We start from the raw sequence: 16,829 nt of genomic DNA, 5'->3' as shown, positions 1-16,829 counted from the left end.
TGTGTTATTTGTGAGATTGTAGGCCATTCTACCGAAGCGTGCCCCAACATTCCTGCTCTTAAAAACGTGATTAATGGGATTGTTCCAGAAGAAGTACATGCCGTGCAACGTTTTGACCCTTATTCTCAATCTTATAATCCGGGGACAAGGCAACATCCAACTTTCTGTTGGAATCAATCTAATGAAGGGAATTCTTCTCAAGTTCTCCCCTCCGCTCCTCAACTACCTTGGAAGCAACCTCAAAATACTTTCTGTTTCCCTCAAGGTCCGCTTGGTTTTGCTCCCTCTGCTCCGTACCCACATGCAAACCAATTTCAACAATCACCTGCCCAGTTCTACCAACAACCACCAAAGCGTTCTTGGGAAGATCAATTCAGTGCTCTTTTGCAAGGTCAAACTGCTATCAATGAGCAACAAACTCAGATGATGAATGATATCAGAAATCAGTTGGGCAAATTGACAACTACGGTGGGTTTGTTACAACAAGAGAAAGGGAAGTTTCCTACTCAACGTCAACCTAATCCGCAACCGAATTCTAATCCGACTTCTCAAGGTCTTCATTTTGCTAGCTCTTTGGTGAATTTTCCCGAGCAAGCAAAGGCTATCATTTCTCTTCGAAGTGGCAAGACGGTTGACAACCATGTGGTGATACCTCCGGAACCTACCTTGCTACCCTCGCCTATCAAACGTTCAATTCCAATCCTTGGGGAATCTCCCAAGGAAGCAAGCAAGGAGACTCTTGAAGAAGAAGAAAAGGATAAAGGTAAGAACAAGGAGAGTGTATTGGAACCTCAAGTTATTCCAACACCGACTCCGTATCCTAATCGTTTGAAGGCTTTGGCGAAACCAAACTACAATGCGGAGTTGCATGAGTTATTCAATCAAGTGAAGATCAATATTCCTCTCATGGATGCAGTCAAGCAAATTCCCTCATATGCCAAGTTTCTTAAGGATTTGTGTACTCGAAAGCGCAAACTTAATGTTCAAAAGAAGATATTCCTTACTGAGCAAGTGAGTTCTATCATTCAAACGAATATCGCTCCAAAGTACAAGGATCCCGGGAGCCCTACTATCGCTATCACAATAGGAGGAAAGCGTATCGAACAAGCCTTACTTGATCTTGGTGCTAGCGTTAATCTACTTCCATACTCTGTTTATCAAGAACTTGGTTTGGGGGAGATGAAGCCTACTCGTGTCACACTCCAATTAGCCGAACGAAGTGTTCGTATACCAATGGGAGTAGTGGAAGATGTTCTAGTCCAAGTTGATCAATTTATCTATCCGGTGGATTTTGTGATTCTCGATACAAATCCGACCGACTCTTCTGCTGCTTTTACTCCAGTGATTCTTGGAAGACCTTTTCTAGCCATGGCTGATGCAGTTATCAACTGTCGGAATGGACTTCTCAATATGACCTTTGGTAACATGAAGATGGAGGTCAATGTTTTTAATGTGGGTAGTCAAATGGGGGATGACGAGAATATACATGAAGTGAGCCTTATTGATACTCTTGTGGAAGAACATGTGGATGAGTTGCTCTATAGTGATCCTTTGGAAGTTGCTCTTACAGCCGAAGAGGCTGAATTTTTCGAATCTTCTGACGTCAGTTATTTGTATTCCTTGCTCAAAGACGGGGATGAAGCTTATGCTATGAACGCTTGGACCCTAAAATTTGAAGAGTTTGAAGAACTACCTTCGATAAAGAAGAAGGTTCTTCCCTCTCTTGTGGATCCTCCTCTATATGATGATCCAGGGGGGAAGCGCCTCACCGCTAAAGTTATCCTTTCCGATCTCCTGTATCTTGATTCTTCCCCGGAGGAATTACTCCTTGCTCACGAGATGAACATGCTTGAAACATCGGGCGTCTACTATGAAGATTCATTGGCAAAATCTCTCACCACTAAGGAAATGAATGCCGAAGTGGATTACTTGTATTCGTTGTTGGCTAAGCAAGATGCTTATGGACCAATCTTTGAAGAGTTGGCAACCATGGAAGCTGCTATTGTCCCTTCAAATCCTCTGTGCCTTAATCTTCTCACCGCTAAAGAGATGGATGCTGAGGTAGATTTCTCATACTCTTTGATAGAAAAACAAGATCCATGTGAATCTATTCTTGAGAAGTTGCCAATCATAGAACATATTGATTTTCTTGGTGTTGACAATTTTCTTGTAGTTTATCATCCTTATATTGTAGATTTTGTCAACAAATTGAAAATTGATTTGATTTGGGCTATGCACTTGGTGGAACTTAAGTTTTAAAAATGAATTCGGCAATTGCTTTACTCAAAGTACCTTATCTTGTGGCATGGTCGAGTTCAATTTTTGGCAAAGTGTGTAGCTTAGAGTGCTCTGTTTCTTCTAATAGTTATTAATGACATGCTAAATGTTCGTAGTTCTCGTGTGGCTGAACACTCTTTTTCTTTCTCTCTTTCTGTTTCTCTCTCAACGGTCTAGTATAGCCACCCATTTTTTACCCCACTGGTAGGGAATGGGAAGAAAAGTATGACTCGTATGATCGCGTGATGATCGGGTGGTGCATTTCATTATGTGTTGCATGTTTTAATTTGTTCTTTGCATTTTCTTTATGTTCTGTCTTTTAATTTTGGTTTGGTTTGAAGCCGGATAACACAGACCGGTGTTTCTAATGTCACTTGTTTTGTGGAAAGTCATTCTCTAAGTCTTGCAGGGTTTATGTGCTACCACACCAGCCTTGGTGGTTTGGACCTAAAGCCGGAGTGAGTGAGGCATTCAGGAGCCCTAAGCATGGGTGCGGCTAAGTGCCGCGGTTGTTAGTCCGATAAAGCTTTGGATATGGCCCTGTGTGACTAGCTGTGATTCTGAGTTGGAAGAACCGAAGGAGTAAACTCTGGAAGCATCTAATCTGGCTGGAGCAAGGCGTTGACATAAAATCCTCCAACTTGGTCGAGGTATTTAGAGGTTGACATTCCCCTTGGACGGTACATTCGCGCACTCTTTCTTTCGTCGCTCTTGATTCTTAATGCTATGAGGGCATAGCATCGTTTTAAGTTGGGGGGAGGGGTTAGCCTATGTGCTATTTGTTTGATTTTTGTGAAAATTTGAAAACTCAAAAACATAAACATATAAAAATTAAAAATCCAAAAAAAAAAAAAAAGAGAAAATGGAATTTTTTTAAAAATAAATAAAGCTTTTTACTTGCAATTTCTTCCTTTTGTCATAGTTTTTAGTTTTGTTTATGACTTGTTGCATGCTCAATAATTGTTAGTTGGCAAGAGTTCGTAATAATCCTAAGAATTTTGTGCTTCTCACTTTACATGCTTAGTTGAAGATTGAATGGTTTAAGTTTTGAGTTAAGTTTTTGAGTAAGTTTTGACCCATATCCCCATCTTTCAATAAAAATGCTTGTAGTTAGGAGAATAATCGCATGTCCATCTCTAATTGTGTTTGAATGTCGATTTTCAATCATTTTGGAATCCAAAGCGCACTTAGGAAAGGATACAAGGCATTCTTTGCATGATTATACCACATATGTATCACCTCGTCCTACTTTGCTTCCTTTCTTTTCCCGTTCTTTGCTTTAACTTAGGTAACCGGATGTTTGGAGGGTTGCGTGAAAATGATTTTCAATGATTCAAGAAGATTTGGGAGTGGTGTGAATGTGATAAAAGTGATTCGAATGCGAAAAGGCAAAGAATTGATACATGATTCCTATCTTTCCTCTCTCACTACAAAAGCAAAAGCCCCAAATTTTCATCTCTCTCAAAAAAGCCCCAAAATTGGCTCTCCAATATCTCTCTCACTACAAATTTCACCTCAAATGACCCTATTCCTCAAAGAAAGGAGATCAAAGAAATGTTATGAAAGAGCAAAAGTGGATTCGAAGGAGGGTTGAATACTTTGATAAAAGAATTGGTTGACTTATGGGCTAGCATACATTCTAGATGAGAAAGAATCCGATGGAAATGAGGAGCTCGAGGCACAATATCATGAGAAGTCGGATGAGGATGGTGACTATGTGTGATGGAGTCGGTGGTAGTAGTTTGAGTTTGACTTTTCTAGTAGTTTTCTTTATTTCTTCTTTGTAGCTTTGTATGGTGCTTAGCCGGCGTGTAATCATATCTTGGGTAGTTTAGGGTCGGTAGTGGCCAAGGGTAGATGAACCATGCTAGCGTATGGCCAATACACTTTTTGTAGTTCCTTTTCTTTTGTATCTAAGGTCATTACAAGCTTAATGAAGTCCTTAGTTGATCCTTAGCGTGCATGAATTCCTTTGTGATTGACTGTCTGATATTTGCATAATTAGTTGCATGGCATGCTTTCCTTTCGTTATCCAAAGTCATCTGATAGTTGTTAAATTCTGTTGAATAAAGTGCTTTCGTTGTAAAGGCATAGTATTTCTTTTTCGCTGTTGCCTGTTTATAAAGCACTTCTTCGTGGATATGACTTAGTCTGAATTCTTAGTTTTTGTGTCCCGTATCCTCCCCTTGTTCGAGGACACAAATCTTTTTAACTTGCTCTTAACTAGCATAATACTTAGCCTGTTTAGTTGGATACCAAAATTGTGAATTGTAGAAATGAAATAAAAAGCCGGATTGATTGAACTCTTGTTAGTTTACAATGTTGAGTATGTTCTAAGTTATGATAGTGGAATGAATTGCAAGGGTGCTAGTTTTCAAATTTCTTCGTATTGTATTTGCTAGGGACTAGCAAACCTCAAGTTGGGGGGTGTGATACGCACCCGTTAATGCAATACAGGGTGCGCTAGTATCTAGTTTTAGTTAATTTCATCGCTTAATTAGTTGCTTCTTAATTACGTTTACTCATAAGGTATGTTTTTAGTGCTTTTAGGTAAATCGTGTGAATAAGGCATATTTTGACATCATCCATGGCCCAAGTGCGTCCAAGTACCCGAGGAACCAATGAAGACCCTGTCAGCCCCTGAAAATCTGTCTAAGTATGGAAAAATCACTTTTCGAAAAAATATCGATTTTCGAGATAAAAAATGGCAGTAATTTATCTTTGAATTTTTCTTAGAGCAACTTCAAAATTGCAAGGTTTTATTCAAAGATTAAGGTCATGTTTTGAGCCATTTATTCGATAGAAAAGTGTGCTGTTTTCTGTTTTACACTAAAAGCTGGGGGTCAACATTTTGATTGGAATGAAATCTCAAAATTCTGGTAATGCCATTGTTTCCAAATGGGGGGGTACTTCCTTATTTTCATTAAATAAATTAAAGTAAAGAAAAGGTAAAAGAAAGGTTTAAAATGCAATCTTTACTTAAGTTTAGAAAATGAAAATAAGATGCTGTGAAAGCTGTTTGGTGCTGTGGAAGTTGCTGGGAGCTATGAAGCTGAAGTGAGGGGGATAATGGCCTCGACATCGATGGGAGAAAATAAGTTACATTGATGCCGAGGGACTTATCCAGGAAGGCACTAATGTGCTCGGCATCGATGGAAAGAAATACATTACATCGATGTCGAAGCCTTTAGCGTAGCAATCTAAGCCCTTCTCCATCGATGCCGAGGGCCTTAGGGGCGAATCTTCAGAGCATCTCGTGGTATATTCTGCGCGTGGATCCCCAGAGTATAAAAGCTTGTGTCATCATTTTGTACAAACAAAGAGAATAGATTGAGTAGCACAACTTTTAGATCTAGAATAGATTTTGAATCTTTTTGCATTGTTCGTGAGTGTTCTTCATTTTCAATTTTGAATATTTTAATTTCTGCCTTTATTTGTTAGTTTTTGATATTGTCGCTTTGATTAAAGTTGTTGCTTTACTCCCGATCTATCTTAATCTCTAGTTTTTTTTTCAAGTCTTGTTATTTAATTATGTTAAGTAGATTTTCACTTGCTCCAATCTCAATAGATATGTGCGAGTAGTTTCCCAAGGTTAGGTCATGGGGTGATTAGCATCTCATGGCTCAAGTAGAATTGCGTTTTTCACCATAAAGTTTAAACCTTTGGTTTCGATCATTGATGTGGGGTTCGGGTTTATTTGTCAAATCGCTAAGGTGTTAATCTCCTTGATTATGTGTAGGTAGGAGCATCGCCTACCTACCACACATGATGCTTGGAGCCCTGACGCACGAGACATTTGCTAAATAAATTCTAGAGCTAGCTTGGTGTTCGAAAAATTCTATTTTTCGATTCGGGAACCTTAATTGTGTATCCTGAATTGCGTATTTGGGTGAAAAATGCAGTTTGACTTGAGTCATGAGTGTTAGTAATTCTTAGACCTAACCTGTCTTTTATCTTAGTTTATTAGCTTTTCAATTTAGCCCCTTTTAATTTCCACTATGCACGTAAAACCAAGTTGGCTGTCTAAAAGCCGAAAGCCCTTACTTGCGTCTACAAATCCAGCAAAGCCGTATTAATTATTCCCTTGGGTACGATCCCAGATTTTTGGATTATCATGCTTCAACTGACATATTAGGCCCTACGCTTGGGGCGTTATCTCTTATATCGGAGCGAACAAAGCACCACTCCATTAGGCGCATAATGTTGATTTGCCCCCCAGTTAACAGGCTTTCAACTGCTCCCCTTGTGACGTCGAGACATGATTGCAGGAGTTTTGGCATGCTTTTCCTGTAGGGTGGCACGACAATCACACTCGAAGCAAACCCCTAGAGATATGCTTGGAATTCCTCCGCAATTGGGCACAGCTCGTTGTCCCTGAACCTAAACACGTGAACCTCTGGATCCCCGAACTGTAGGGCCGCCATTAGAATTTCGGGACGGACCCTCACATTTCGGAGAAAACAAAAAGCGGCCAGCCCATGAGATCGGAATGATAGCCAATCTCCGGCTACAAAGGCCGTTAGCCACGGGCTGATCAAGACTGGAAGATTATTTGCCATTGTAGGGGTGTTGAAAGTGCTTGCTCTGGAGTATATGTTACACATTGGCAGGGGCATACTCTTTTATAGCCAAGGCTTGATGAAATATCTTCACTTTCCAAGACAAATATCCAAGCAAGGTGGCATTGCCCCCTTCAATGCAAGGGCACACTTGTGAACTGCTCTAGAGGTGTTCTGGACGTCCAAGGATAGTGACAAGGCTTTTAGGCATCTCAGATTCAAGACTAGTCAAACAAAGGTGGCTTAGCAGGGTTTAACCATCGCGCGGTGATCTCACTTCATCGCGCGATTGTTTTTCCATCGCGCGACCCTTCCAGTCCGTCGCGCGATGGTTCGGTCTGCAATTTGACAATTTACATCAGCTACTGTCCAAATTTGGTCATTTTTTGTTTCAAGGGTTATTTTGCAGTTTTGATGGTTCCAGCAAGTCACTATTAGTATGTATGACTGTGTCCAAGTGTCGGATTCAAAATATCTCATGTAATGATGATTTTGGACCCTCGGCAGCCCGTTTCAAGTTAAAATGATCATTTTGGGAGGTCGAAACTCGTTTTAGGTGCTTTCGTCCCATTCTCTCATGTCGTACAGGTCATGGCAACCTTTTATGACTGTGCGGAGGTGTCGGTTTCAATCCGGGACATAATAGAGTCATGTTTTCCATCTCGTGTCCGTTTTGTGTCACTTTTAGCACTTTTGGGTCTAATTTGTGTTCGGGGACATATTTCTTCGTTCTGTTAACTTGCGTAGGTCATTTTGTACATATATGATCTTACGAAAGCGTCGGTTTTGTCCAAATTAGAGTGTATTGAGTTTTGGCTCATTAATGTCCAAAATTTCGTTATATTTTCTTGTATCCTCGTATACTGGCTGTATCTTGGGGTAGATTCTCGACTTTCTCCTGAGCTAGTTACATCTACGCACCTGTGTGTGTCTGTGAGCAGTCTCAGTACGTCATTAATGCAAGAATGGTATTAACAGTGAATTCTAATCTACCCTAATCTACTGCAGAAGTAAATAAGCCATGAAAATGCAAATTTTATATCTAAACCATGATCTATCCATATCAAAATAAAGAAAGCAACTGCATGTGCAGCACTTCGGCCAATCAAAAGTCGTCGCATCTGCTTGGGTACATCCACCTGCGAATCAAAGGCATGCAGGCCTCAAAACAGCTATCAAATGTCAACTGGGGCCTATTCGCCTACCATCTACCTATCTACTAGGGCATGCAGGCCTAAAATCAAAAATCAAAAGTGCAGGAAGTAAATGAGGCTTTGCAGTAGCCCTCAATCCTCTCCTAGCCAATCACCGTCACCGTCGTCGTCGTCCATCTGTCTAGGATCTTGCTTGTATCCGGGATCGCCCGCGGTGTCATCAGAACCACTACCGTCGGACGCGTCCTCGTCCTCTTCCTCTTTTTCTTCTTCTTCTTCTTCCCCCTCTTCCTCCTCTTCGTCCTCCTCCTCGGAGACCTCAGGTAGGATCAGTCGCTTCTTTCGGACCGGCTCTTCTTGCGAGGGCCTTCGGTGCATCTTGATTTGGTACCACTCCTTCGCGCGCGCTATAGCCTCTCAGGACGCCTCTTCACTCGTGGCGGTCGGCTGTGGGCCTCTCGTCTGTCGTCTAGTAGTAACCGGAGGGGAAGGAGCCCTTTCTGCCAATTTCCTCTGTGGAGGGTCTCTAGCACTTTTCCTCCTAGGAGCCGCCTGCTTTTGTGCCTGCATGGTAAATTTTGTGCATTAGTATACATTGTGCATATTGTATGTTTGAAAGTAGGTATGATCAATCCCAAAATCAATGACTACCAAAGCATAATATGTGTTAAGCAAGAAAGCATACATCAAGTATCGAAAGCAGGAATGTATCGTTTTCTGAAAGGTATACCTGAGGTCTCTGAGCCGCCGATGATGGAGTTGGCGCTGGATAGCGCAAGTCCAATGGCAAACCACTTGCCGCTCTTCTTACTACGTTCTCCAGTGCAAGCATGCGACGAACAGCTTCGTTCGCCCACTCAGTTGGCACCTGCAATAGTGAATTGGGAGTTATCAGGGCATTTCAGCAATGATTCTATTCTAGTGACATGCAATGAAAGGAAACAACAATGTCTTACTGGAACGGTAATTGGCGTAGGCTCAACTCTGGCAGGGGCTAGGTGTAGCTCGGCTGGATTGCCTTGAGAGTCTACCACTACTATCTTCTACAACAGCTCTGGTGGCCCACCTCTCACTGGTCTGCTCAAGCCTCATCTCACACGGCCTTCGCCACCACTCTGTCTCTCTCCTATAGCCTTCCTCTCCTCAGCAGCTCCATGGGCCTGACTCCGGACCTCTTTGAACTCCCGACTCTCAGCGGCCCTGCCAAACGCTCCCTCTGATATGTTGCATAGTCCATGTCGGGACGCAAGTGGCGTGTCAAGTCGGTGTTAGGTTGTGTAAACGTCTCCAGCTCAGCCAGTGTGTACTCCCCTATGTGTGAGGCCCGTGGTGGAAGTGGCCCCGGCACCTGGAACTCAGTAAAGCCGAGCGACTGGCATGTCACCCGGTCTCCCAAGTACCACTGCCAACCAAAGGCAGACTCCAGCAACACTTTGCTAGCCGTCACAACCCTGCTCTTAGCCAAGTACATAGGCTCTGGCCCTGCCACCCTCTAAGGATCCCATTCGACCTACACATGTGATAGGGAAACAATGCAAGTATTGATCAGCGACAACATTTAAGCAATACAAAGGGTTATGTAATTTGTTCGGTCAAGTTTCATGTCATACCTGTGAGGGTCGAAGCTCGTCGAGGTATATCCGGAAGCCGTTCAGGTCGCCTCTCCCTTTCTTCTCTCCCATGTTCTTCTTGCTCCAAATATGTGCACGCAGGAGAATCCCCAAGTCCAAGCTTTTGGATGTTGGACGACACATGTTCAAAACCTCGTAGGCCCAAAGCTGCATGGTTCACAAGCAAAGTAAGTCATCAGTGCATGTAATAATACGATCAAGCAGGCCATGCGATCAAATGGATATAAGTATAATATGAAATTGTGCTTTACTCTATCGAAATCATACCTCCCAGATTCTCCAATATCCGGCCGTGCTCATCTCTGTCCTCGATGAGTCGCCTAAGAAACCATAGGCCGCGCCCAGTGCCGCTGCACCCCAGTCAAAGCGCGAGGTTGTCCTCAAGTCCCTCAGCACAGGCAAGTATGATAAGTGAACCTTACTGCGCCTATTCGGGTACAGGGTCGCGCCAAAGAGGTACAACAGGTACGCTCGGGCCATCTGCTCCTCTTCTTGCTCGGTTGTCACCTTTTTCTTAAGGTATCTGGTGAACTGCCTGTACCGTGCCATCCCTTCCTCAATCTTGGGCGCCTCTCCCAAGAACCACTCCAGAGCCACTGGGTCTTCATGAATGCTCGAGTCAAACGGGATAAGCTCGCCCCCGACTCTCAGGCCGGTGATCGTTGCAAAGTCAGCGGGTGTCACTGTCATCTCCCTTATGGGTAAGTGAAAGGTGTTGGTAGTGTCCCTCCACCTCTCTGCAAGTACCACTAGGACGGAATGGTCATTTCTGGCCGGAGTAAGCGTCTGAATGAACTTGCCAAAGCCCGCCTCGTCTACTAACTGCCTCACCCTAGAAGGCAAACCCTGGTACAGCGCCAAAGAGCTACACGCACCTCCAAAGCCACGGATGTCCCTCTGCCTCGCTCTCTCTTGTGTCAGACACAAAACAAGCAACAAGAGGGTATGTTAACATGCAAGGTTTTCATTTTCAAGTTCTAGGTAATCAATGCAACTTGGCAATGGATGGTTGGTTCAAGTTATTATGTTGCAGGCGTGGCATTCGGTATGAAGATCATGATATCGCAGTTTAGTCTTTTCTTTAAGGGTTTACTGTGTGTGTTTCGACATTCAAGTACAAGCAGGCAAATTCAAATTCAAAGCTACAAAGGGGGATTTTGGAAAGTTACCTCTGTCCAGTTCGGGATCTCTCAGGATGAGCTCGGAGTCGTACTCCATCCGCCGTGGCCTGTATGCCGCAAAGCCAGATGGCACAAACAAGTGTGGTGTGGGCGGCATGTACCCGTCTGCTGTAAAAGGGACACGAGTCAGTCCCTTTATTTCTGTCACTGCCATCACTCTGGGCCCGTAAACCCTAGCTTCGGTCCTCTCCTCGACCTCCATGCCTCTCAGGACCTCTTCCTCGTCGGCTCTCTCTTTCTCTCGGCCCTTGCTGCGGCCTCTGAAGCTGTTATCACTCTCTCACGCTCTTCCCAGGCCTCCAAAACCGTAGCCCCTATTGCGGGGTTATCCTCCAAAAGTTGGGCAAGTTGTTCGTCACTCAAGAGCTCTGCAACATCCTATTTTGTGATTGGCCTATGGCCCGATGACGTAGCCGCTGGCCGGAACAGTATATCCTCCTCCCGATACACAAAAGGGACCCCCATGGTCTCTACCTCCTCGGATGCCACGCCCTTGCCTCTCACCGGATCTCTCGGCGGAGACCCACTATCCCTGGCGCCACCAGAGCCACCACCAATCACCACCGAGCCTTCCACTGCCATGCTCGGATCTAATGGCCGAACAACAGACTCCGTGGCCCCGGCCTCCTCCGTCGCACGACGATCTGGCTCCGTCGCGCGATGCTCACCTTCGCCACCTACCTCCTGCTCGCGGCCTTGTACGCCATCGCCGTCGCCTATTACCACTACACCAGTACCCAAGACAGCCTGCACTGGCCGTTGGTCTCCTATTTCGACCTCCATTGGCCCTCCCTCGTCCTCCGGACGATCAACTACATCTCCTCCACCGCCACCATTGCCGTGATCCGCCATGGTTACTATTGTACGTGGGTTTGTGGGTTTTGGGAAGAAATCCTAGGGTTTGAGTTGGAATTTGGAGAGTTTGAGAGTTTGTGAGGAGTTTTGAACTTTCGAAACCGCTGGGAACTGATTTTCGTAGCGTCCCCGGGGAGAAAAAGGGAAGAAAACAGGCGTGGGCCGGGTCTGGGCTCTTTCCAGACTTAAGCCCTAACAGGAAACCGTCGCGCGACAGAGTGGCTCTGTCGCGTGATGGTCCAAGTGGGCCTCCAGGCCCAATCCAGCTTCTGGACAGGCCCAATCGTGTTTATCTCTCCTACAAACGTCCATCGTCTCTTGGTATGTCTCCGCAATAATTTTGATGGTCGTCATGAATTAAATGACCTTCAAATTGAGCACTTTTTGAATCCCCAGCAGTGGTCCGCCCGCGCACAATCCATTTTCAAATCAACGACGATCCATCCGTCCAGTTCAAATCAAGGACGATCCATCTGTCCAGTTCCAATCAAGGACGGATGGTCCATCCGTCCGGTTTCAGTCAAAGACGATCCATCCGTCCAATTTCAAAAAAGCGACGATCCGTTCGTCTGACTTTAAATCAGCGACGATCCATCCGTCCGCTCTCAAATCAGCGACGATCCGTCCGTCCGCTCTCAAAATCAGCGACGATCCATCCGTCCGCTCTCAAAATCAGTGACGATCCATTCGTCCAACTTCAAATCAGCGCCGATCCATCCGTCTGCTCTCAAAATCAGCGACGATTCGTCCGTCTGCTCTCAAAATCAGCGATGATCCATTCGTCCAACTTTAAATTAGCGACGATCCATCCGTCCGTTCTAAAACCAGCGACGATCCATCCTTCCGCTTTCAAACCAGCGACGATCCATCCGTCCAACTCACTTATTCCCCAGGAGAGTTTCACATTAACGATTGATTTGCTCTCCGATCCATTGGTGCACGGTATTTTATATACTTGTTTGCATTCTTCATTTAATCGGCTTTTGGGTGAATTGGATGGGTGTCTAGAAATCTTTGACGTTACCCGTACCAGCCAATGGTGCTCCGCGTACCGTCAATGAGGGACTACTGTAGACACCCTAATCTGATTTCCCAATCGATTTACTTTGTTTTTCGGTTTCTTGTTTCCCCGATGATAAATCAGATCAAAAACAGTCTTGAGAGTGAAATGGTTTGAGCTTGGAGTGAGTGGAGCCCGTCCTAAACCCAAAAACCCTAAATCAAAACCCTAACCTCATATTTGACTATCGTGCGACGTATTGGATCCCTTGCGCGATGATCCATCTGTCAGGTGTTGGTCAAAGTCAAAGCCTTGACTGTTGACCATCGCGGGGTGTGGTTTGATCCTCGCGCGATGGTCAATACCTGTCACTTTCACCTTTTTCTAGCTGGATTTTGTGATGATCAGGGGGCCACTGTCTTGAGGAACCCCGTTTTCGTCGACTAAACAGTGTTCTGCAGGTGCAAGGGTTGCACCACCCTCACAACCACTCCCATCACCTTATTGGCCTCTTCCTCCACCAAAGGAAGTTGACCAACCTTGTTGGCTGGTTGCTAGGCTAAGTCCTTCACCCATCAAGTACTCTCTCATCTCTTATAAGTACCCCCCATGGTTCTTCTTCTAAAGGGTTGCAAAAAAAAAGAAGGTTACCAATTCTCAAGCAAAAAAGAGACTCCACAAGCTCTAATATACTTCATATCTCTTCACACTAACCACCTCCATACACTTATTTTCCAAGCTACACCACCTTGCTTAATCCATTTTCAAAACACTCAAGCAAAGGTATAATTTTTTACTGTTTACTGTCTTGATCCCTAAGGGGGGCTGGCAGGGCCAAGGCTGGTAATCTATACCAGTCCTGGTCCTAAAGTCAGCAGGGCTACAAGAGCCGTGTTACTAGCATACCCGCGCGCGACTGACCCATTGCATCGCGCGACTATTCCAGTCAGCACGTGACAGTCCTCGTGGGGATGGAATGCTGGTTATTTTCTATTTTATAGTATTTTAAATCACTGTGAAGCATGTTTAAAACTAGACCCACTGTCTTGCATGCTAAAATTTGTGGCTTAACTTAGAACTCTTAGTTATTTAGTTTGGAAATGCCCCTGTGTTGCTTCTGAATATGTCTCAGAGCCCAGGCATGCAAAGCAATTCCTCAAAGTCCAGTCGGATTCAATGCGCGAGTGTTTCACTCCATCGCGCGATGGTTCCCTCATTTCCAGGAACTGCCCTTGCATGGGCAACTAGGCCTTAGGCCTTTGCTTTAATACCCCCACTATTTAGGGGTTCTAATGCAAATTTTGCTTATTCTGCTTGTAATAATTATTACTTTCAGTTCTTATAAACTACCTAATTTGAACCTGGGTGTGCACTGGTCCTTCCAAAGCCCAGAAGGAGGTAAAATTGAACCTGTTGGAAGGATATGATCATCGCGCGATGGTATGGGTCAATTGCGCGACAGTTGATTTGCATGCTGGCAAACCCATGCATGCAAGTTGGCCGCTGCTCGTACCAAATTCATACCAATGCACTATTTTCATATCCGGTCACAGCGTTGGGTTTTATCTCATTTATTTTTCCAAGCACATTTTCCATTCATATTGTTTTTGATCAAATATTGCAAAGTGTTACAGTTTTAATCCTCGATTAACTGTTCCCCCGCCCTTAATTGGCTAGAAATTGTTTAATAATAGACGAATCGCAAATATTTTCGCAAAATGCTTAAGTAGAGACCGATCTCCGGATTGGGCGAGAGGAGTGCCTTAAAACCCTTCTCCTATCGTAACCTGGCTCCCGAACCCCAGATATGGTTTTGACGGACTGGTTCCTTAACTTTGTCAAATCAAACAGCGCGGCAGGTGCTTCGAAATACAGTTCCTTGGGTGTCGGACCTTCAAACCCAAGTGGCGACTCTGAATTGAGCGCTCGTCTGCCAAAAAGCGCGCTCATTGTTTCTGGGCCCTTGCTTTGGAATCCGAAAATTCTAAGGGCATGCTGCCCACAGCAATACATTGCATTCATATCGTTTTCCTACTGATAATTAGGGTTTTTCTGCTAGTATGTGATACTAACTTAGGCATCGGATGGCCTTTGCCAGGAGAGGCAAAGGTGCTCTCATCCCTTGTCTATTTTGCAGATTAGGGTTTCGACGACGAACTAGGGTTCCGGTGAAGAGGCACGAATAAGCTGTTGCAATCCAGTGCTGTTCAAACCACCTATTGTTTTCATCCCTCTACAATTGGCGCTGTTTGTGGGAAACGAAAGAGTTCTCTTTTAAAAAAAACGACCATGGTGGATGTAGATCCAGTCACACCGCTTATTCAGAAGAACCAGGCTGAGGGGAAAGGAGATAAATCCCCATCGGGTGCCCCCATAAAGCCTACTAGCGGGCATGGCAAGAGGACGACCAGCAGAGATCGTCCCCTGACCATCCAAGATGACTCTAAGAATAAGGAGGGCAGAACGGCTACAGGCTCCACGCGAAGGAGCAAATCCCATCGAAGGGAAGATTCGGTTGCACATTCGAGGAGCGTGCATAATAATGAAAACTCCCTTGATAATAAGAGGCAGAAAATCAAGGAGTATGCTCGATTGATTAAGAAACGAGAACATGAGATCCGACAGTTAGAACGGATCCGAGAACACCCCGAGGATTCTGGACTCTCACGAGGACATTCTAGAGGAGATAAAGGGGCTATGGTAAAGTACAAGGTAGCTCCTTCACACGGAAGGAGTAGGAGTAGAGGTCTTTCTCCAAAGCAAAAGAGGGCTTCTTCTCGAAAAAGAAGAAGTATGAGTCCAAGCAGGCAAAGGTTTTCTCCACGAAAATGGAGAAGTAGGAGCCGAAGCTCCTCGCCTAATGATGGTACTAGGAAGCACCACAGGGACAAGTATGAAAGACCTGAATTCGATTGGAACGGGGCTGGGGCCCATAAGACCAAGGAACAAGAAGATGGGACCATGTCTGCACGAGAAGCAGCAAGGCAAGCCTTGAGTAACATAGCGGCTTCCCCCTTTGCAAGGAGGTTACAGGGATGCACGACTGCCGAGCAGAGTGAAGCACGATGCGTTCATCCTTTACGAGACGAATGCAGACCCCGTTGCTCACATACATCATTACCATCAGGCTATGTTCATGCATGTTGGGGATGATGCCATCATGTGTAAGATGTTCCCTTTAAGCTTGGGGAAGGTAGCCCTATCTTGGTTCCATAAGTTGGGACCATGCTCCATACGAGGATGGACGTAGCTCGCAGAAGAGTTTACTGCTCGGTTTCTGACAAGTAGGAAAGCTCCCAAGACGTTTGAAAGCCTCTTCAAGATGAAGGAGGGGGAAAGCGAGCCGATCAGAGATTACGTTAAGAAATATTGGGAAACTTTCAATGAGATTGAAAGTTGCAGCGACGAATATGCGATTGCTACGTTCAAAACTGGTCTGCTTGTTTGGGGAGAGCTACGCCGGTCATTAAATATGCATCTGGTACCAACATTGGCTAGGCTAATGGAGCGAATTGAGCAACATGCCAGAATGGAGGATGACATACTCTGAGAAGATGGCAAGTTGGCTACCAAGCAAACCAAGGGGCCTGCGAAGAAGGCAGACAAGCTAGAGCCCAAGACATATAGGGAAAGGAAAGAGTATGGCCAAGCTAAGAAAGAGTCATACAAAGAAAATCAAGCACCTGATCCTAAGTTTTTCTTTTCAATTACCACGGTTTGGAAGGAACCCATCTACAGATTCTTTACCGAATAAAGAACCAGCCTTACATCAAATGGCCCCCAAGTCTAGGTGGAGATAAATATACAAAACATGCTATGAATTAGCACTGCAGCTACCACAAGTATTGGGGTCACATGACTGAAGACTGCGAGATGTTCAAAAGGCACCTTGATGATTTAGTCTCTTGAGGCTACCTCAAGAAATTCATTCAGGAAGACCCCAAAGATAAAGGGAAAACCATGGAGATGGATTATGAGCAGAATCCTAAAGGGGTGATCCATATGATGCATGGATTGGCTACTCCTTATATGAGAAATGAGGTTAGGTTGCTCCAAAGGCAAGCTAAGCACGACTAGCATGTTATGCGGCTGGGAAACAAGAAAGGGCGAGAAAATGACATATGCAACGAGGACATAGTTTTTAGAGATGAGGATCTGGGAGAAGTTCAAAT

General features: G+C 44.7%; 1 protein-coding gene across 1 annotated transcript; it reads left to right on the top strand.

Moving 5' to 3' along the window:
- The first annotated feature begins 14,946 nt into the window (after positions 1–14,946).
- On the top strand, positions 14,947–15,810 carry LOC131317518 (uncharacterized). Its single transcript, XM_058347067.1, has one exon. The coding sequence runs from the start codon at positions 14,947–14,949 to the stop codon at positions 15,808–15,810; it is 864 nt and encodes a 287-aa protein (XP_058203050.1).
- Positions 15,811–16,829: the final 1,019 nt, after the last annotated feature.

This window comes from Rhododendron vialii, chromosome 2a, assembly GCF_030253575.1.
Source record: "Rhododendron vialii isolate Sample 1 chromosome 2a, ASM3025357v1".
Classification (NCBI taxonomy): Eukaryota; Viridiplantae; Streptophyta; class Magnoliopsida; order Ericales; family Ericaceae; genus Rhododendron; species Rhododendron vialii.
Note: the sequence above shows the minus strand (reverse complement) of the source record. Positions and strands in the feature narration are given on the sequence as shown.